Here is a 19,954-nt window from a genome sequence, read left to right as displayed (position 1 = left end):
AACTTTTACAAGGTAGTGTGGATATCTATATTAGGATGAGTGCAATAATTTATATAAATGGTCTACATATGGATTATTTACAAAACTTGTAGTTTTCACTACTGCAACTGGCACAAAAAGTATTTTAAACGTCAAGTTTAAAAGGACAGCCAGAAATATGACTGTAAAAATTAGAAACCACACAATTCAATACATGAGGTTAATAATTTATTTTCCTCAAAATATCTGAAATAAAATTATGTGATTTATACAGTTTAAAGTTTGTATTGTGTTTTTTACATGGTTCCAATTGATGCCTGGAGTTCACAGAGTTTTGCACATCATACAAAGAAAGCAAGCTGAAAACAAATCAGTCTCCCTGTTGGACAACACTAGATCCAATCCCAGCCCTGAAACAAGTGTTAGGAAAATATTAAATTACAAGAGGAAAGAAAGAAAACACACAATTTTTAAATATCTAAAGTTCAGTGCAATTAGTACTGAGAAAATATTTTAAATGTTAATGGCTAAACGGAAGTAAGGTCACGGACAAGATCTGTGGTACATCAATCAGCACTCTCTACCCTGAGGCATCTCTATCATGTTACTGTTCTACATCTACACGGCTGCTGTACTGTCCGAGTCCCTTCAGTACACATGCACCATTCCGTAGAGGAAAGTCCAGAACAGCACGTAAGTAAAGAGGCCGCCCACGAGGCCTCCGGTAAAGAGCAGACGTCGAGATTTGAAGCACTTGTTCCATCGGCGACCGGCTTTGAGAATCAGGAGTAAAGACAGCAGGAAAGAAGCAAGGAAGTAAAAGACAAAGCCGTAGAGTCCCGTTAGCCCAAGGATGCCCGCTGTCGCTCCGGACAGAGCAGACACGGACGTGCGGCAGTAGTCGAGCACAGCGTTGTTTCCTCTGACGGCCACCTCACTGATGAACTGCGGTCCCTCGCGCTTGGCTGCTACTGTGGCCATGTTGTGATGTTAAAAACACGCTGAGAGACGAGACAGGAGAAAAACGCATGATCACATAAAGCCGGCTGGGATATCATACATTCACGTTAAATCCCCTCCTCCACTTACCGTTAGGGTCAAGATATTAATAAACACAAATGAAGCGTCAGCCTCCACGATTCAAGAAAGCATAATTTACAATAAACACTCGAACATCATAAGCTATTTGTTTAAGACTATAATTAAACTATATATTCAGGAAAATTTGGCAAATTCTGGATAAAACACAGCGTGTGTCATTCTCGGTCGGCCATTTTCTCGCTAAGCACCATGGGACATTTAATGTAAAATCTAGTTCTAATTTTATTTAATCTTCATGCCCAACTTGTACTTAATTTCAAACAATAATATTTATAATAATACACGTTTGTGTTTATAACTCAAAACAACATTACAATTTAAATATCTGCTTAGTTTATTTACCTTTCACCCACTCTACGGGATCCGTGAAGGCTCAAAAATGGTGATGTAAGAATCATTTGAGAGAATCGGTTCTTTCGAACTGATCGATAAAAACAACTTGTTTTTGCGTCAGGACGTTACATCATTGCATGTTCCCTGACATCCCGGTGTTGTACCATATAGCTTATAAAAATAATGAAAAATTAATTAAAAATTAATGATTTGGGCGGTTACATTAATAAAATGAATGTAACCGCCCAAATATAAACTTTTTGTTTGGTTGTTTGTTTGTTTATTATTATTGTTTATATATATATATATATATTTTTTTTTTTTTTTCCTCGATAAACTTATTAATAACTTAAGGGTATTTATCAAGACGACAAATTCAAAAGAGACTGTTCTCGTTCTGAGCTGTTCGCGAACTGAACAAATTATTCAGTCCGATTCTTAAATGATTCATCCAGAACAGTTTTGTGAACCGGTTCAACATATTCATTCAAAAGATTCGAAACAAGAGCGATTCGTTCATCAGCACATCGCTAGATCTTGTCGTGGACAACTAGAGAGCAGTTTATTTTCGTGTGCAATGACATATACTGCACATTTTGCTCTGACTGCACAAAAGTAGTGATTTCTTTAGAGGTAATGGCGACATCACTCAGTTGTTCTGCCGACTTTGTTCTCGGCATGGATCTGGGCACCACATCAGTTAAAGTCGTGCTGCTGGAGGCGCAGTCCAACACGGTGACAGACAGTAGGAGTTTCCCTACAAACTCTGATATCAGCTGCACCACAGACACGCGTGTAGGTAACAGCTATGATTAAAGCTATGGCAGTCAAAAGGCACAGTTAGACTATACAGAGAAATTAACCTCAAGAAGTATTGTCAGAAAACACATGGCACAGTGTACCTTTAATGTGCTTTTTGAAACAAACGTTTTATTTACTGTTGTTGTAATAGGCCAAAGAGCAGGATCCTGCACTAATAATTGCAGCTCTGGACAAATGCATGGACGCTTTACCCAAAGACAAGCTGAAAAAAGTCAAGTGCATTGGAGTATGTGGACAAATGCATGGCATTGTGTTGTGGAAATCTAAATCAGGTTAACATTAACAACACATTGAACAACTACTAAAAGCATGTTTAAATTTATCTGGCATTGTGGTGTGGTACTGTAGTGAAGGCACTCATGTTAAAACATTAAAAGATCATAAATTAGATGGTATCAATACTTATACTGTCATCCATCTCCATTAGGCTGTGAATGGCTAAGTAAAGATGAAATCATTAGATTCATTCCCAAAGACGTCAGTCAGCTGATCACCTGGCAGGATGGACGCTGCAGCGCTGACTTCCTGTCTTCCTTACCTAAACCAGATTCACACCTGAGTGTGGCTACTGGCTTTGGTTGTGCCACCATTTTCTGGTATATGAAACACAGGTAGAATCACACTCAAGATTTCAGACAAAATTATTTAAGCAAAAATCCAATTGTTCCACACTGAATTTTTTAAAATTATATGTCATTGATTCAGGCCAGAGTTCCTGTCAGGCTTCAGTGATGCAGGCACCATCCAAGACTACGTGGTTTCCATGCTGGGAGGCCTTGACAGGTGTGTCATGACTGGACAAAATGCTGCCAGCTGGGGCTACTTCAACACAACCGCCAACCAATGGAACTCACAAATGTGAGTCAAGTCAGATATTATATACTCTCGACATGGAAACTCTTGAAGCGGCCTTTGCAATTCAGAGGCCCATTTCAAAGAAACAGTTGGAGGCCCATCAGTGAGAAAAATAGACAGACTGTTATATTTAACAAAGTTATCTCATATTTCACTCTTAATAGTCTGTTTCTAAATGCATTTTATATAGCACTATCCTATCCACTATGTCTTTGATGAGAACTATTACAATCACGACCGAAAACAAAAACGGCATTCAGTCTTGGCCAATCTCTCAGCCACTCAGATTGAACTATGGAGAGTGTAATGACCAGGCATTGAAAGCAAAGAAATAAAAATTGGAGAACAAGGTTTAGGGCCTAGACAAGGGATTTAATAGGAATTAGTAATACAATATGAATATGAATAAGCTACATCAAGAGGAAATATTTTACACTTACTCCGGTTGTGATGTTTAGAACTTGGCTTTCTGATATTGGAGTGCTGCAAAAGCTCTGACAAGTTATAAGGATATCCAGCGATCTCACAGCGTTGTTTTCAAATGATAAGGCTGATTGATTCAGGGGCCCTGTCCCAAATGGCACACTTCATATGCACTTTCGGTCTTGTCTTACAGTGGCTGCCGGGTGCGTGTGTCCGTTACGTTCATGAGACCGCAGCGTGTCTCATTTGTCATTTTAGGGCGCATATCCACTGCAAAGGTGCGCACTTTTGCTGAGCCTGCACTGGTGCGAGCTCCACACCAGACTTCTTCCCGACAGTCAAAGCGGCGTGACAAAACACGCTCTGTAGAGCAGTTTGTCCATTTAGGGCTGCTGTTGAAACATGCCGGCGCATAATGGCGATTAGACATGGAGGGGGACCCGCGGTGCATGTAGATAGAAATGGCTGATTCTAAGGTAATAAAAACATAACTGTTCATTATGTAAGGTCTTTATGTACCACTGAAAAGTTATGTATGTTATATTGCATTTCTGTCAATAGATAGATTTTAAATAAATTTTACACATTGCACATTCAAAGGGTTAGTTCACCCAAAAATGAAAATAATGTCATTTATTACTCACCCTCATGTCGTTCTACACCCATAAGGCCTTCATTCATCTTTAGAACACAAATTAAGATATTTTTGATTAAATCCGATGGTTCAGTGAGGCCTGCAATCAAAGCAATGACATTTCCTCTCTCAAGATCCATAAAGGTACTAAAAACATATTTAAAACAGTTCATGTGAGTACAGTGGTTCTACCTTAATATTATAAAGTGATGAGAATACTTTTTGTGCACCAAAAAAACAAAATAACGACTTTTCAACAATATAGTGATGGGCCGATTTCAAAACACTGCTTCGGAGCTTTACGAATTGAATCAGTGACTCGGATCTCCTATCAAACGGCTAAACTGCTGAAATCACGTGACTTTGGTGCTCCAAGTCACTGATTCGTTTCGCAAAGCTCAGAAGCAGTGTTTTGAAATCGGCCCATCACTATATTGTTGAAAAGTATTCAACAAAAATATTCTTGTCGCTTTATAATATTAAGGTAGAACTATTGAACTTGCATGAACTGTTTTAAGTATGTTTTTAGTACCTTTATGGATCTTGAGAGAGGAAATGTCATTGTTTTGAATGCAGGCCTCACTGAGCCATTGGATTTAATCAAAAATTTGTGATTCCGAAGATGAATGAAGGTCTTATGGGTGTGGAACGACATGAGGGTGAGTAATAAATTACATTATTTTTATTTTGGGGGGAACTTACCCTTTAACTTCTCGTTTCCCCCATATGTTGAATTTTCGAGGCCTTCTGTTTTTTTTTCAAAATTAATTTTGGTGACATTTTTGCCCTGAGCCCCCATTAAATTTCCGTGGGGGGCGGGGCTTTTTTTGAGCACAAGCAGAAACCCCTTCTGTTGCGAGTCCCGATTCAAGTGAAACTGACTCTAACTGATTTATGATGTTTAATATTACTTTTTGTTGAACTGAATGACTGTTTGGATGGGTCTCTGCAACAGCATGAACTGACTGTGTGTTGTTTATACATTCTCCAGTCTGAAGGATGCGGGTTTCCCTGTGCACCTCTTGCCTGTCGTGGTGGAGTCAGGAGCTGTGGCTGGTTACACTTCCTCTGAGTGGTACGGCATCCCTGCTCACACACCGGTCGGGGCAGCGCTGGGAGACTTCCAGTGTAGTGTGTACTCCTGCATGACTGACAAAGGAGATGCAGGTACAGTGTGGATCAGATGCCTCTTTTTTTTTAGTTGTGCATATTGCATTTTATGTTTTTTAAAACTATTGACTAGGTCTGTAAATGACCTACAGTCATGACCTACAGACTACTGTAGTTCAGTATAACCAGCTACATACAGTATATGCTCAATCTGAGGTCAGTTTATGTGTTTACTAGTTCAGCCAGTGGCGCCTACAGCCGTACAACTGTACGCACTGTGCGTATCATGAGAGGACTCTAATTAATGCTGTTTTCATTTTTTGCATAATTTTTAAATTGATTATTAATCTGTGTACACTCATGACATAATGAGAAAGTAAGAGAGAATGAGAATAAATAAAGGTGTGCGTTTGTGTGTTGTAAAGTAAAATGTGTTTATGTGCTTGCATGGGTGGGGGATGGGTAAAAAGAAATCTGATTGGGTAGTTTAGTTTTGTTTAACTAGCACTTTTTCCTCATGAAAAATGACATTACAGATAGTTTAAAACCAGTCTAAAAACAAGTAAACACTCTCTAAAACAGCTAAACTTGATAGAAACATTTACAAAAAGACCTAAAATTATTGAGTATGGAATGGATGGAAAAATGGGAAAAATTAGGGCAAAATATTTGAAGCATCAAGAGTGTCAAAAACAGTGCCATCTTGTGGCAGGTCAAATTTAAAGCAGCCACATTTACAGTGCAGCTCCGTCGTTTTATCTAATAAAGGGTTATTTCACCCAAAAATGAAATTTCTGTCATTAATTACTCACCCTCATGTCGTTCCAAACCTGTAAGACCTTCATTCATCTTCAGAACACAAATTAAGATATTTTTGATGAAATCCGAGAGGTATCTGATTCTGAACCACACATAGGCAGCAACGTCAATGCATTTTTCAAGGCCCAGAAAGGTATTAAAGACATTGTTAAAGCACATCAGCACATCAGAGTGCTCGGTTACATGCATCAGATTTTCAAGTGTGTGTACAGGAAATGGACAGTTGATTTGTACAGCATTAGATCGTTCCCAGCAATACACAATAGACCACAACAAGTATGGTATCAGCAATAATTGAAATAAAATGCTATTCACAGGCAGAAAAATGTATCTTGTAAAGGGGGGGTGTTCTGTGCGTACCGAGATAAAATCCTGCAGGCGCCCCTGAGTTCAGCCACCAAGTGGAGATGTTACGCGATTGCGATGAGCACTTATAAACATGGCAGATTTTGTACTCAGATTTCAGCGTCCTCTCTCAAGGGCATGGGAATGAGAGATATTATCTGTTTTATGGGTTCTTGTAAATGAGATATTTTTGCACAGCAGCTCAAGCTTATGCTAACAAAAGGACTGTAGTATTTTAATTATTTAAACCTGATTTTGTTTACTTAGCTTCTTGATTTTGTCTGTGTTCGGCCATAAATATGTTAACCCATTTTTGTTAAAACTAAAAAAATGTGCTAAAGATTTTATCTACCTGTCATAGATGGTTTTGATTTAATATGTCACATGATAGAAAGGGTGACATTTATTGGGCAATGGGGAAATTATGCTGAATGTGCTGTACATGATATTAGCAACACAATTGCTTTTACCTACTAAAGCATTTTTTTCAAAAATGATTTTGTAAAAACTGTAGCAGCTAAACCAGCATGTGTGTAGGCTTGAATACTTCATGCTGCATCCACATAAGTGTTGTGGACTGTAACATTTTTACTTATACACTACCGTTCAAAAATATGGGGTTATTAAGAATTTTTTGGAAAGAAATTAATGGTTTTATTCCACAAGGATGAATTAAATTGATCCAAAGTGACAGTACTTAGATATGGATATCGTCCCATTTTATATTAGGTGTCTTTAACTATACTATGTATTAACATTTAAATGAATCATTTGATAAAACACACTTATTGTATATATACATGTTTTTACATTGTACTAATATTTTAAAAAATACTTGCATGTAATTACATCTGGAATTCATTTCTGTAATTACATTTATAATTACACTGTTGACCCATCCCTTAGACCTTAACCCATCCTTAAAGGAACACTCCACTTTTTTTGAAAATGGGCTCATTTTCCAACTCCCCTAGAGTTAAACAGTTGAGTTTTACTGTTTTCGAATCCATTCAGCCGATCTCCTGGTCTGGCGGTACCACTTTTAGCATAGCTTAGCATAGTTCATTGAATCTGATTAGACCGTTAGCATCTCGCTCAAAAATGACCAAAGAGTTTCGATATTTTTCCTATTTAAAACTTGACTCTTCTGTAGTTACATCGTGTACTAAGACCGACGGAAAATGAAGGAGTTGTGATTTTCTAGGCTGATATGCTAGGAACTATACTCTCATTCCAGCGTAATAATCAAGGAACTTTGCTGCCGTACCATGGGAGCAACAGGCGCAATGATGTTACGCAGCGCCTGTGACTCCCTGCTTGCACAGGGAGCGTGCCTTGCAACCATGGAGACATTTGTGAGAGACACTGTGTAATATCATTGCGCCTGCTGCACACATGGTACGGCAGCAAAGTTCCTTGATTATTACGCCGGAACGAGAGTATAGTTCCTAGTCATATCACCTTAGAAAATCGCAACTTTTCATTTTCCGTCGGTCTTAGTACACGATGTAATTACAGAAGAGTCAAGTTTTAAATAGGAAAAATATCGAAACTCTTTGGTCATTTTTGAGCGAGATGCTAACAGATTCAATGAACTATGCTAAGCTATGCTAAAAGTGGTACCGCCAGACCTGGAGATCGGCTGAATGGATTCGAAAACGGTAAAACTCAACTGTTTAACTCTAGGGGAGTTGGAAAATGAGCCTATTTTCAAAAAAAGTGGAGTGTTCCTTTAAACCTACCCATACCACCAAACCTGTCCCTAACTTTACCCGTATCCCACCTCAATAGCAGCAAATGTGTTTTGCAATACAATATAAACACAATAAGTACATTGTACTTATTTTTTGATGTAAGTACATAGTAGTTACAATATAAACCCAATATAAAGACATTTATAATGGTATCAATAATTTCTATTTAAAATAAATGCTGTTCTTTTGAACCTTTTATTCATTAAAGAATCCTGAAAAAAAAAAAAAAAAAACTGAAGAAAAAAATATATCACAGAGACTTTCAAAAACATTAAAAAATCTTAGACCCCAAATTTTTGAACTGCTGTGCACATAAGGCAGATACACACACTTATTAATTGTGAATTATGTTAAATCACTAGTGCTGAATATGAGCACTTCAGCCCAGCTGACGTTCGGCATGCCTGCAGAGTTCAGCCCTCCCAGTTCTCCAGACGCCCTCTCCCCTGTTGCTTATTTCCCATACTTGCACGGCTCCTATCTGGCAGTGGCCGCATCACTTAATGGAGGCAATGTCATGGCCACCTTTGTCAGAATGCTGGACTCATGGATCAAAGAATTTGGTAAATCACCAATTGTTAACTGTTTTGACCTTTGACCAATTGACCTTTTTATATTGTAGTTTAATCATTTATTCTTTTAAATAGAGGCAACACTCTTTTACAAATAAAGGTTCTAAAAGGGGGGTTTCACAGCAATGCCATAGAAGAACCTTTCAGTGATCAGTTTTTAAAAGAACCATTTTGTCTTAGTTTGAAGAACATTTCAATAATCTAAAGAAGCTTTTTCCACTATAAAGAATCTTTTGTGTAATTGAAAGTTTCCATGGATGATGCCAATAAAGAACCTTTATTTTTGAGAGTGTTGTATTCTTGTTGCATGTGTTTGGTTCTCAGGTGTATTATTCATTATTTTATCTCATAGGATTGGAAGTAAACGAGTCCAGAATCTACTCCCAGCTGATCCAGTCTGCCCTGGCACAGCCCAATACTGACCTAACCGTGACTTCAACGCTACTAGGAGAGCGGCATGACCCCACCACCAGTGCCAGTGTCTCACATATCTCGCCCTCTAACCTCTCTCTGGGTCACGTGACTCGGGCTGTGTGCAGGGGCATTATTGAAAACATGGCCACTATGATGCCCCCTCAGAGCTTGCAGGCTGCAGGGGTGAGGTGTATTATTGGCAGTGGCAGCGCTCTGTCTTGTAACCCCGTTCTGCAACAGGAAGTGGAGAGAGTGTTTCCATTTCCTGTAGTCTACGGAAAAGATGTGGACTCAGCAGTTGGAGTTGCCATGGTGTTTAAAGATCAGCTTATGACGTTTGTTTCTGAGACACCTGACCTACTTTAATGCTCTCTGGTAGGGCTGTTTTTTCTGTATAGTTAAATTTATAAATAATAACATTTTGTAATTAAGTGTATTTAATTTAAAATGTTTTAGTACATCCATCAATTTATAATTGTATTCTATATCATTAATTTAACTTATTGATTCATTTTTTGACTGTCAAGGGCAAGGCTTCTATTAGGCTATCTATTATTTAATGTTTTATCCATTAATTTACACTCATTATACAACTATTGTTGTGTGCAATACAAAATCATTTGTATTTTTAAAGAATATTTCTGAATTCCATTAAATGACTAAACAGAGCCTTGAAATCACAAAATATTCTGTTTACAATGTTCAGTGGCATTTCAGATGTTAATAAACAGTTGGATTCTGATGCATCAAAGTTTTTATTCCAGTTCTTTTGTTATAATTGAGTTTATGCAGTATCTTACATGTACTGCATATGGCTATAGCTGAAGTTTCTGTTTGTTTCTTCAAATAACATAAAGAAGAGCAGCAAATTCTTTATCACGTGTATTAAGAATCATCAGCATGCTAAGGTTTTTATTTTGTTCACGTGATGTATGCGACTATGCATGTTACTGTGCCATAGTCATCCAGTGTCATACAGGAAACCATACACATTAAGAAAATGAAATTGCTTAAGAGAAATGTCTCCGCAGTCAAGTGCAGATGACTTGAGTGTTGCTCCTAACCAAACATGTGCTGCTCAGAGAGGTATTTTCTTTGATAATATGAACAATTTATCATTTGGATAGTTAAGATATATAGTAGAATATAGTGTTGCTAGATGCAAGTGAAGCATTTTAAGTAGGAGCTTGATAGTTTTTAGTATGTTTTGTGGTATATAAGCCACAAGGCGTGGACATAGCAAAACATACGTAACAACACACTCTAAAAATCAATACAACACGCCTTTCTGTAAGGCTCTCAGCAACATCAAAACATCTTGCCCTCTTCCTTTCTGAAACTAAGAGAACAAGCCATCACTATCATAGTCATTGTGTTCAAGGAATCATACCTCTAACCAGCTCAGTTTAACATAGTGGAGTATCAGGACGGCATACTTCATCTAACAGACTAGAAAACCAAAATTTATTGGTGAGTACCAATGTTTGATACTTTATTCTTGCATTTTAATGGTTTGCCATAATAGAATGCAGTATTTAGATTTATCTAATGTAGTAAAATATTAAAATAACTTTTAAAGTTGATTTTCACTGCCAAATGTCTTGAGTTTTTTAGTAAGTCCTTGTGAGATCTACTTTGGTACATATTTCTGCAGATCAGTTTTAATGGTTGTCTTTTTAAATTTGCATATTTTAAATCTGCATATCATGCTTGACTGTGTTTTTGCTCAGCTCAAATCATGCTGAATCTTGTAATGTTATATGTGAGATAATCTAAAGATGGTGTCTGTCTTATGTACTGTTTCCGCTGTAATGTTATCTGAATCAATTTACAGAGAGGCCATGTCATAATATTCTAGTAAGTAAGACTATCCAGCATCCTGCAAATGCATATTAGGTCCTCATCTAGCGTAAAACAACATTAAGTGATATAATTTGTCCATCAAATATCTGTTAGACGCTGTAACAATCTGTGCTGCCTCACCCATAGAGCAGTCCACTAGCACATGCAGACTGAAAATGATCAATTCGGTTCATGATTTAAATAATATTTAGCATCATTGACACCCATTCTTTATTGTGATATGCACATTAAACAAACTCTTTTTTTTTTTTTTGTCAAATCTAAAGAATATTTCTTTATATGAAAATCTCAGATGTCTATTTTATGGTTATCTATTGTGTTTATAGTTTAAATGCCCTAAATGTGGAGCAGTGATTGGATACTCTAATGAATTTCATCTCCCTAATTATTTTAAGAATTTGAGTTCTTGTTTAATGTGCAAGTGAGATACAAGTATGCTCAGATCATTTATATGACTAGTGAAACTAATTTTGCATTTCCTTCGATACGGTAACTTCCTGTCACAGAGTTTCTGTCCCCTTGAATTGTTTTTGTCCCCTTCCTCTTTTAACTGGTGCTTAGTTGATCTATTCGATGATCTATGATCTACTCTCAAAGCGCTAGCTGTTAATAGAATAATTTTATAAATGAATTGTAATTTAATTGGTCTCCTAAGAAAGAACAATCATTGAAATAGCATCCAAGTGTAATTGCTGATATTAATGCTGATATTAGAATGTCACATTGGTTTATAAAAGCAAAATCTGTGGTCTTATCTTTAAAGAAATTGATTCATGTAAAAATGAACTGTCTTTTAAATACAAAACCAGCTTTGTGAGAGATGTGTGGTAAAATGTCACAAGATAGATCACATGTATGCTCAGGAACTCGGTCAAAACAGAGATGATAGTAACTTGTTTCTAAGGACATTTTTTCCTTAAAAAATCAAGGACTTTTGAACTTTTGCTACATGATTACCCTAAGCTAGTGTAATGGAGTTTCTTAATGCAGGATTATATTTCCTCATGCTGTTATTTAGAGAATGTAATGCTATATGAAGCCATTTACAGAGAGGCTAAGTGGTAATATTATAAAACGCAAAATATCCAATGCATTAGACACTGCATTCTGTCAGAAATGCATTTCTATGTAATCTCTGGGAACATTTTCCATGATGAGGCAATCATGGCCCATTCCCTGGATGGGATCATATAGCATGTAACAGTATGAAGAGATATCAATAATTCAAAGGTCTATTAGAAATCTCCACTTGCACATATAAACTGAACCTGCTTACTTTTGTATCTTTGAAAATCTCTTTTTGACCTGAAAATCAATCCACATTTTTATTTTGAAGAATGTATTTGTTGTGTACCCAAGATAACCACAGATCCAGATGGGTTATATGAGCATATAGCCTAGGCATGTATTTAGATGCCCTTATGATCATGGCTGCATTATAATCACACATCCACATTTATTTTGTCTGTTTTTTTTATTTTTATGAAGAGTTCTTATTTAATTTCTTATCTGGACTTTCTGACCCCAAATGGCGTTTGCTGAAATTAAAAAAAATGTTTCCTTGATCCAAATGGCATGAGATGTTGTAACGCTGTCAACACTTTCTAGATCTACCAAAAAAAAAAAAAAAAAAAAAAAATGGAATGATATCTGGTTTTATGTTAGTGTGAAAAAAGTCACATTTAGGCTGCTTAGAAAATGGATAAAATTCCTCCTCAAATTCAGAAACAACGCAGAACACACATAGACAGAAATGAAGTGACAACACTTTAAAACGTCCACAATGCAAAATGATCATGCTCTCTCTCACTCACACTGAGTAATAAATTAGTGAGACTATAAAATTGCTATAATATAATTTGTCAAATAAAATCAGCCAAAATGCACAATCAACACAAAAATAAAGTGGTGACACCACGATACATCCAAGATGGAGAACAATGCACACACACTCACACACACACACAAAGCGAGAGAGAGAGAAAGAAGACAGAATGAGACAATTCAATTTACTTCAATTTACAAACTTCAGTACAAAACTGTCTTTAGTACAAAAATGCTAAACTTGGACAAAAAGTTATTTTTATTGTTATAATTGTGATTTCATAATATGTAGATATGAGTCCAATAAATCTTATGAAAAGATGTCTTTCAGTTAGTCAAATAGCATATCAAATAGCAATAGCAAATAGTGGAGCTTTGCAACCATCTACTAGTTAAAGTGATCATTTTTACTTTTAAAACTGTATTTTCCAACGGATGGCAAAAATCTTAACAATAAACCATGGCAAATTGTCCATGTTATCTTCATGAATGGAAGTTAGAAATGTGGGTCTTTTTTTAAAGTGAATTTTACATAAATTGTTATAAAAAAAATTGTTATTTTGAAAAAAATATTTATTAGTGTATTTATATAAATTTAAAACATGCCATAAATTCCCCCACAGCTGCACAAATGTAGAGTAAAAACATAATAAAATAAGTAAAATTACATTTGTTCAAAACAAAAAACATTATTTTGTCAATTAAAATCATATTTTATTGTCTGGGGTCTCTGGACAGAGTGTACATCCCAAACGAATAGCTTACATGGGTTAATGTAGCAACGAGAGGCACAAACTCGAGCCATATATAACAGCAGCTGTAGTTCTGTATTTCCTTTGACTTCCCTTCACAGAGTTTCCATTTGGATCATTTGTGACTCCTTCCTCTTTTAATGGTTCTTATAACAAGAAGATGCACTGAGATCTATTATGACACTCAAGTAGCTTCTATACTCTTACAGAAGCAACTCACATTATATCAAAAATCATTATAGTAATTTGATTGGTAACAAAAGAAGCAACATTTCGTGAACTACCAACATCACCAGTCATGGCTCACATTTCCTAGGTCTTATTTGTATGAAATTGGAACCTAATGTCCTGTGTCTGCAAATGATATCACTTTTATCCAGTTTACAGCTTCTGCTGTGACACTAAGAAGGCATCACTATGAGTAAATCAAAAGACAGCAGCACCTCATCTTTCACTCTTGAGACGGATGACCAGACAGAGGAGGAAAGGTCAAAGGCCAAACAAATGAAGAAAGGAGCCGCAAAAGACAAGAGGCCCATGGATTCTAACTACCTGGATGACACAGAGGAACCTACATGCAAAATTAAATTTAACCTACACTTTGACAGGTAAGTGGAGCTCATTATATTAAACCACATTGGACTGTATGACAAATATAATATGAGAAATCGTAACTTTAACAGATACATTCTGCATACAGGGGGATCAGAAATGTAAAAGAGGAACCAGCTCAGCATGACAATGAGAGGTTTACCATCAAGAAGCTGTTTGAGGCCGTGTCCAGTGGCGAGGTGTCAAAACTGCAGGGTTTACATCAGTACCTGCACAAAAACATGAAACGCCTCACCGACTCTCAATGTAATTGTTTTCAAGAAAAAATACACTACTGTTGAAAAGTTTGTGGTCGGTAAGATTTTTGAAAAAAGTGTTCACCAAGGCTGCATTTATTATTAGCCATTACTCCAGTCTTCAGTGTCACATGATCCTTCAGAATTTTAATATACTGAATATACTGAATTGGTGCTTAAAGGGATAGTTCACCCAAAAAATCTTCTTTCAGATGAACACAATCAGAGATATATTTAAAAATATCCTTAGTCCTCCAAGGTTTATAATGGTTGTGAATAAGGGGCCATGTTTTAAAATAAACAAAAAAAATGCATCCATTCATAATCAAAGTAATCCATACGGCTCCAGTGGGAGCCTTTTGAAGGGATGCGTTTTTGTAAGAAAAATATCCATATTTAAAACTTTATAAATTCAAATAACTAGCTTCCGGCAGACGACCGGATGGCTTGAAGGTAAGTAAATCATAGGATAATTTTCATTTTTGGGTGAACTATCCCTTTAAGAAACATTTCTTCTTATAATCAATATTGAAAACCGCTGTGCTGCTTAATATTTTCATGGAAACTGTGTTACATTTTCTTCTGGATTCTTTGATGAATAGAACGTTCGGAAAATGCCTTTATTGTCACTTTGGATCAGTTTAATCTATCCTTGTTGAATAAACATCAATTTCTTTACAAAAAGAGAAGAAAAAAATCTTACTGATCCCAAACATTTGAATATTAGTGTACAAAGAATACACAGAAGAGTAATATGAATTCTTGACTGATAACTGATGATTTTAATAAATAATTTTTTCTGCTCTTCAGTTAAGTCCGATGGAAAGACAGCCCTGCTGAAAGCGCTTTTAAATTTGCGGCAAGGCGAGAATGACACTATTGAACATCTGCTGGACATTGCAGACAAACTGGGAGATTTAAAAAGTCTCATCAACGCTGCTTACACAGACAGTAACTACAAAGGTCAGGGTTATAGCTTAATTTTACATAATGTTATTATAGCATAATTATTATTATATCTGGTTTTATATTAGATAAATTGTTGCTACATTTTTTATAAATCAACAGAATGATGATCTTATGTAACCCATCCATTTTGCAATGTTATCGACTGATCTCTTTGGCAGGTCAGACAGCACTCCATGTTGCAATTGAAAGGAGGAGTGCAAAATTTGTACAGATGCTGGTTAAGAAAGGGGCCGATGTCCATGCTAAGGCCTGTGGGAAATTCTTTCAACCCAATCAAGAAATGTGCTTCTATTTCGGTAGGTTGAACTTTTGCAGGACTGATATAATTCTGACAACAATTTATACAGTAGAAATGCTAAAATATCAATTTTCAACTTCTACATAATGTTCCCAATGTTACTGACCCATTTTGTCAGTACCTGGGCTTACCTGTATCTTTTACACCTTTTGTGAACAGGTGAGTTGCCCTTGTCGCTGGCCGCTTGCACTAATCAGCCAGACATTGTGGACTTCCTTATGGACAACCCCTACCAGGCGGTGGATGTCAGGGAGAGGGACTCTCATGGAAATACGGTGCTTCACGCACTAGTATCCATAGCTGATAATAGTCCTGAAAACACAGAGTTTGTCAATGCCATATATGACCACATCTTAATCAAAGCTGACCAACTTCTCCCCAAGATCAAACTGGAGGAAATCGAAAATAACGAGGGACTCACACCAATCCAACTAGCCGCCAAAACAGGAAAATTAGGGGTAACTTACTAACTTGAACATAACTTGAATGTCATAGAATATGAAATATTTCAAAATAGCAGGATTTATTTGAAGCAGTGATTGTTTTGAAGTAGTGTGTGCCCAGTAAGTGTTAGTTCTGTTTTCGGATGTTCCTGTTTTAGTAAAGATGACTGGTCCTCATGTGATTTGAGATGAGACATTATTTCCCTTCAGCATTGGGCATTAAATCAGACAGCAGACTGATTCACAGTCATGCAGTCTACAGTGACAGTCAGTTATTGCCTTTCTTCTGTATTTTAGCTGATGTTGCTGCTGGCATGGCAGATTACTAAAATTAGTGCATTGCTAAAAGACTAAAAAGTGACTAAATAAAACAAGTTTGAAAATATATGTAATTAGTATAGGTTTAAAAGAGCCTGTTTGATTAAATCATTCAGATGTAATCTTTCATTTGTTATCTAGCTGTTTAAGCACATCGTGCAGCGGGAGTTTAAGGGGTGCAGGCATCTGTCACGGAAGATCACGGAGTGGGCCTACGGACCAGTGTGCTCGTCTCTGTATGACCTCGCTTCCCTCGACACCTACGAGAAGAACTCCGCAGTGGAGATAGTCGTTTATGGCAGTGAGATTCCCGTGAGCTTACATGCTGTTCATTTGATACTGAATCTAAAATGCATAATTAGATTTTACTTTACTTTACTGAAGCAAAATCCCAGCTAATAGGAAATGTTCTCAGAATGTTGGCTAACTTTCTGGCAAGGTTTTCTCATAGTTAGAAAAAGTAACATTAATAAAATGCTTGTTCAAAGTTGTCTGGTCTTTAATAACGTTTTTTAAAAAACAATTAAAAAACTGGACGTTTTGAACGACAAGAAAACATTCCAAAATAACATTTTTATACTTAAAGGGGATAGTTCACCCAAAACTGAAAATTCTGTTATCATTTACTCACCTTCAAGGTTTCATCAGGTTTGAAACAACTTGACGGTGAGTAGCCTAAATGATGACAGAATTTTCAGTTTTGGTGAACTATCCCTTTAATGAGAACATTATCAAAACATTCTTAGAACATTGTTAACTAGGATGTTTTTGGTGTATGTATTCCGATAAATGCTGTTGGTAGCAACATGTTTATTTAATTTCATTTCAGAATCGCCTCGAGATGCTCCAAATTGAGCCTGTTAACAGACTAATTGAAGAGAAGTGGGAAAGATTTGCAAAACGGATGTTCATGTTCAACTTTATCGTTTACATTATCTACCTTTTCATCTTCACTGCTGTAGCTTATAACCGCGAAGAAGGGAAGGAGAAGAACAACAGTGACAACCAAGTAAGTACACATTACAGCAGTAGCGTGCACAGGGTGGGGGGCCGGGGGGGCTTGAGCCCCTGCCCCTTTGATCGCGAAAGTGAAAGTGCCCTTTGCGGTCGCATCGCGGTGCCCCCGCGTTCCCATTCCTGCCCCCCGGAACTCGATTTCTGAGTTCAGAGTCAGAGTTTTGGAGTTCCTGCTGCGCTTCACGCCCGTGGCATGACATTTAGTACACTCTCACAGAAAATAAAACATTTTTTTTCTTTCTGGAAAATATGCACACTGACTGACCTGAATCAGACGCTTAACTTTTCCAGTTCAGTGTCTTAATCAAACTACTGTTTTAATGCGTCATTGTGCATGCTAACTGTAAATGTTTCACTATTTAATGCCATGTCTCATCCCCACTCTTTTCTTTCAGTCATTAAAGCCTCCATTTCATTATAAAAACAATAGAGAAGGCTACCTGCTTCAGACAGGACAAGTCATAACTCTCATTGGAGCGGCTGTACTTCTTTATTAGAGGAGTATGTATCTGTTGTATGTATGCTGTTGGTTTAAAACAAATTCATGTATAACTTTATTTATTTATTTTACAGAAATTTCCTTGTCTTTTAAGTTAACAGATATGATAAGGAAGCGTCCGAGATTTCAGTCACTGGTCATAGATGGATATACCGATCAGCTTTTGTGAGTCCCTTCACTCTCTTGTTTTATTTCAGTATTAATCATTTCCCAATACAGATCAGTATGCTCGAAATTACATACTTATCACAGCATGGTTAAGTTTTTGAAATCACTGTTTATATACTCTATATGCACATAACACAGCTGCACTAAACCAATTTTTACTACAGAATCTGCAATCATTTAAGTGCATACAGTGTTTACTCCTGCTAAAAGGCTTTTTGTCACATTAGTTTTCTGCAGGCCTTGCTCTTCTTGCTGAGTGCTGTACTCTACTGTTTTGGTCAGGATGAATATCTGGCCTTTCTAGTGCTGAGTCTTGCCTTGAGCTGGGTAAACCTACTCTACTTCTCCAGAGGGTCCAAAAATATGGGAATCTACAGTATCATGATACAAAAGGTGAGGGATATTTGTGTCTCTTATCCATCATCCTTCACTCTGTCCTTCAGAGTAGGTATTAGTAAAGTATGGTTTTTGTAGTGCTAGAAAGATGCTATGCAACACATTTAAAGCCTTCTTGTAGTGTGGACTAGTCCTTAACACACTCGTACACTCTTTAATTATTGTCAGATGATTCTTGGAGAAATTCGTCGGTTCCTTGTTGTGTACATGGTCTTCCTCATTGGCTTCTCTGCAGGTATCTTCCTATTTCACAAACATTCATGAATGCACATGATTCTTTTATAACAATTAATTTAATATTTATCACAACACAACAAACTTGCAGCATTTCTCAATTACATTAGCGTTCAAAAGTTTGGCATCTGTATGAATTTTTTTTTTATTATTACTTTTATTTAGCATGGATGCATTAAATTGCTCAAAAGTGACAGTAAAGACTCTTACATTGTTACAAAAAATAAAGGTTGTTCGCCTGAACTTTCTATTCATCAAAGAATCCTGAAAAAAGTATCACGATTTCCAGAAAAATATTAAGCAGCACAACTGTTTTCAATATTGATAATAATAAGAAATTAACATATCAGAATCATTTCTGATGGATCATGTGACACTGAAGACTGGAGTAGTAATGCTAAAAATTAAGCCTTGCCATCACTGAAATGAATACATTTTTAAAATTATATAAAAAATAGAAAACAGGTATTTAAAACTGTAATAATATTTCACAATATTTTTACTGTATTTTGATCAAATAAATGAAGCCTTGGTTAGAGCCTTCTTTCAAAAACTTTAAGAAATCTTACTGACCCCAAACCTTTGAACGGTAGTGTGCGTTAATGATTTGTTTCTTACTCGACAGCCTTGGTAACTCTCCTTGATGAGGAATCTATCGAAACCGAAATCCAAAAACAAAAGGGTAAAAATCTTTTAGCTTCTGATAGTGGAAATGAAATCTGCAAGAAGCCCACATACAAGAACATCTACTTCACCACTCTGGAGTTGTTCAAGTTTACGATTGGCATGGGAGATCTGGAGTTCACCGATCATTATAAATATAAGGAGGTCTTCTATGTGCTGCTGATTCTGTATATAGTGATGACATATATTCTGATGCTGAACATGCTGATCGCTCTGATGAATCAAAGTGTGGAGGAGATGTCCATAGAAAGCACTAGCATCTGGAAACTACAGGTAAAATCAAAAGCAAAATTAAAATGGTCTACCCATTTCTACACTGTATTTCGACACACATACACTGTAAACACTGGGAAACATGGCTGTTTTCATAAGTTATGTAATGATTTGCCATTTTAGTTGTTCAGTTAGGCAGTAAATATTATTGTTATTCACAGCGTGCAATCACCACCTTGGACATGGAGTGGATTCTTCCCCATTGTC

General features: G+C 36.6%; 3 protein-coding genes across 9 annotated transcripts; 2 read left to right on the top strand and 1 right to left on the bottom strand.

Annotated features, from left to right (window-relative positions):
• Positions 1–190: 190 nt before the first annotated feature.
• emc6 (ER membrane protein complex subunit 6) lies at positions 191–1,550 on the bottom strand. Of its 2 annotated transcripts, none has more exons than XM_051895348.1 (2): positions 1,423–1,550; positions 191–980 (listed from the first exon to the last, which is right to left on the bottom strand). In XM_051895348.1, exon 2 carries the CDS (start codon positions 958–960, stop codon positions 628–630), a length of 333 nt encoding a protein of 110 aa, XP_051751308.1. In that variant the 5' UTR covers positions 961–980; positions 1,423–1,550; the 3' UTR covers positions 191–627. The 2 variants fall into 2 exon arrangements, with proteins under 2 accessions (XP_051751308.1, XP_051751307.1); XM_051895347.1 differs by lacking the exon at positions 1,423–1,550 and adding an exon at positions 1,069–1,286.
• A 344-nt stretch (positions 1,551–1,894) lies between these two features.
• Positions 1,895–9,912, top strand: shpk (sedoheptulokinase). Of its 4 annotated transcripts, none has more exons than XM_051895343.1 (7): positions 1,895–2,212; positions 2,366–2,461; positions 2,663–2,846; positions 2,941–3,093; positions 5,139–5,314; positions 8,538–8,738; positions 9,100–9,912. In XM_051895343.1, exons 1-7 carry the CDS (start codon positions 2,050–2,052, stop codon positions 9,525–9,527), a joined length of 1,401 nt encoding a protein of 466 aa, XP_051751303.1. In that variant the 5' UTR covers positions 1,895–2,049; the 3' UTR covers positions 9,528–9,912. The 4 variants fall into 4 exon arrangements, with proteins under 4 accessions (XP_051751303.1, XP_051751304.1, XP_051751302.1 ...); XM_051895342.1 differs by having other exon boundaries at positions 1,897–2,208; positions 2,366–2,507; XM_051895345.1 differs by having other exon boundaries at positions 1,967–2,212; positions 2,366–2,507.
• Positions 9,913–10,175: 263 nt separating this feature from the next.
• Positions 10,176–18,791, top strand: trpv1 (transient receptor potential cation channel, subfamily V, member 1). 3 transcript variants are annotated; one of them, XM_051893092.1, is made up of 12 exons: positions 10,176–10,631; positions 13,981–14,208; positions 14,301–14,458; positions 15,259–15,411; positions 15,576–15,713; positions 15,875–16,173; positions 16,618–16,788; positions 17,306–17,485; positions 17,889–17,994; positions 18,087–18,157; positions 18,443–18,553; positions 18,725–18,791. In XM_051893092.1, exons 2-9 carry the CDS (start codon positions 14,018–14,020, stop codon positions 17,988–17,990), a joined length of 1,392 nt encoding a protein of 463 aa, XP_051749052.1. In that variant the 5' UTR covers positions 10,176–10,631; positions 13,981–14,017; the 3' UTR covers positions 17,991–17,994; positions 18,087–18,157; positions 18,443–18,553; positions 18,725–18,791. The 3 variants fall into 3 exon arrangements, with proteins under 3 accessions (XP_051749052.1, XP_051749053.1, XP_051749051.1); XM_051893093.1 differs by lacking the exon at positions 17,889–17,994 and having other exon boundaries at positions 18,067–18,157; XM_051893091.1 differs by lacking the exon at positions 18,725–18,791 and having other exon boundaries at positions 18,388–18,551.
• The last annotated feature ends 1,163 nt before the right edge of the window (positions 18,792–19,954 follow it).

This window comes from Ctenopharyngodon idella, chromosome 5, assembly GCF_019924925.1.
Source record: "Ctenopharyngodon idella isolate HZGC_01 chromosome 5, HZGC01, whole genome shotgun sequence".
Lineage (NCBI taxonomy): Eukaryota > Metazoa > Chordata > Actinopteri > Cypriniformes > Xenocyprididae > Ctenopharyngodon > Ctenopharyngodon idella.
The sequence above is the reverse complement of the archived record's forward strand: the minus strand, read 5'-3'. Positions and strand labels throughout refer to the sequence as shown.

What these genes read in the sequence shown, in the direction of transcription:
- trpv1 (XM_051893092.1), top strand. Translation starts at nt 14,018, where the DNA reads ATGAGTAAATCAAAAGACAGCAGCACCTCATCTTTCACTCTTGAGACG. An exon ending in CACAGACAGTAACTACAAAG is followed by an intron (nt 15,412 to 15,575) that starts GTCAGGGTTATA and finishes TCTCTTTGGCAG; the next exon opens with GTCAGACAGCACTCCATGTT. An exon ending in AGAACAACAGTGACAACCAA is followed by an intron (nt 17,486 to 17,888) that starts GTAAGTACACAT and finishes CTTTTCTTTCAG; the next exon opens with TCATTAAAGCCTCCATTTCA.
- emc6 (XM_051895348.1), bottom strand. Translation starts at nt 960, where the DNA reads ATGGCCACAGTAGCAGCCAAGCGCGAGGGACCGCAGTTCATCAGTGAG.
- shpk (XM_051895342.1), top strand. Translation starts at nt 2,050, where the DNA reads ATGGCGACATCACTCAGTTGTTCTGCCGACTTTGTTCTCGGCATGGAT. An exon ending in GCTGCACCACAGACACGCGT is followed by an intron (nt 2,209 to 2,365) that starts GTAGGTAACAGC and finishes TTGTTGTAATAG; the next exon opens with GCCAAAGAGCAGGATCCTGC. An exon ending in GTTGTGGAAATCTAAATCAG is followed by an intron (nt 2,508 to 2,662) that starts GTTAACATTAAC and finishes CATCTCCATTAG; the next exon opens with GCTGTGAATGGCTAAGTAAA.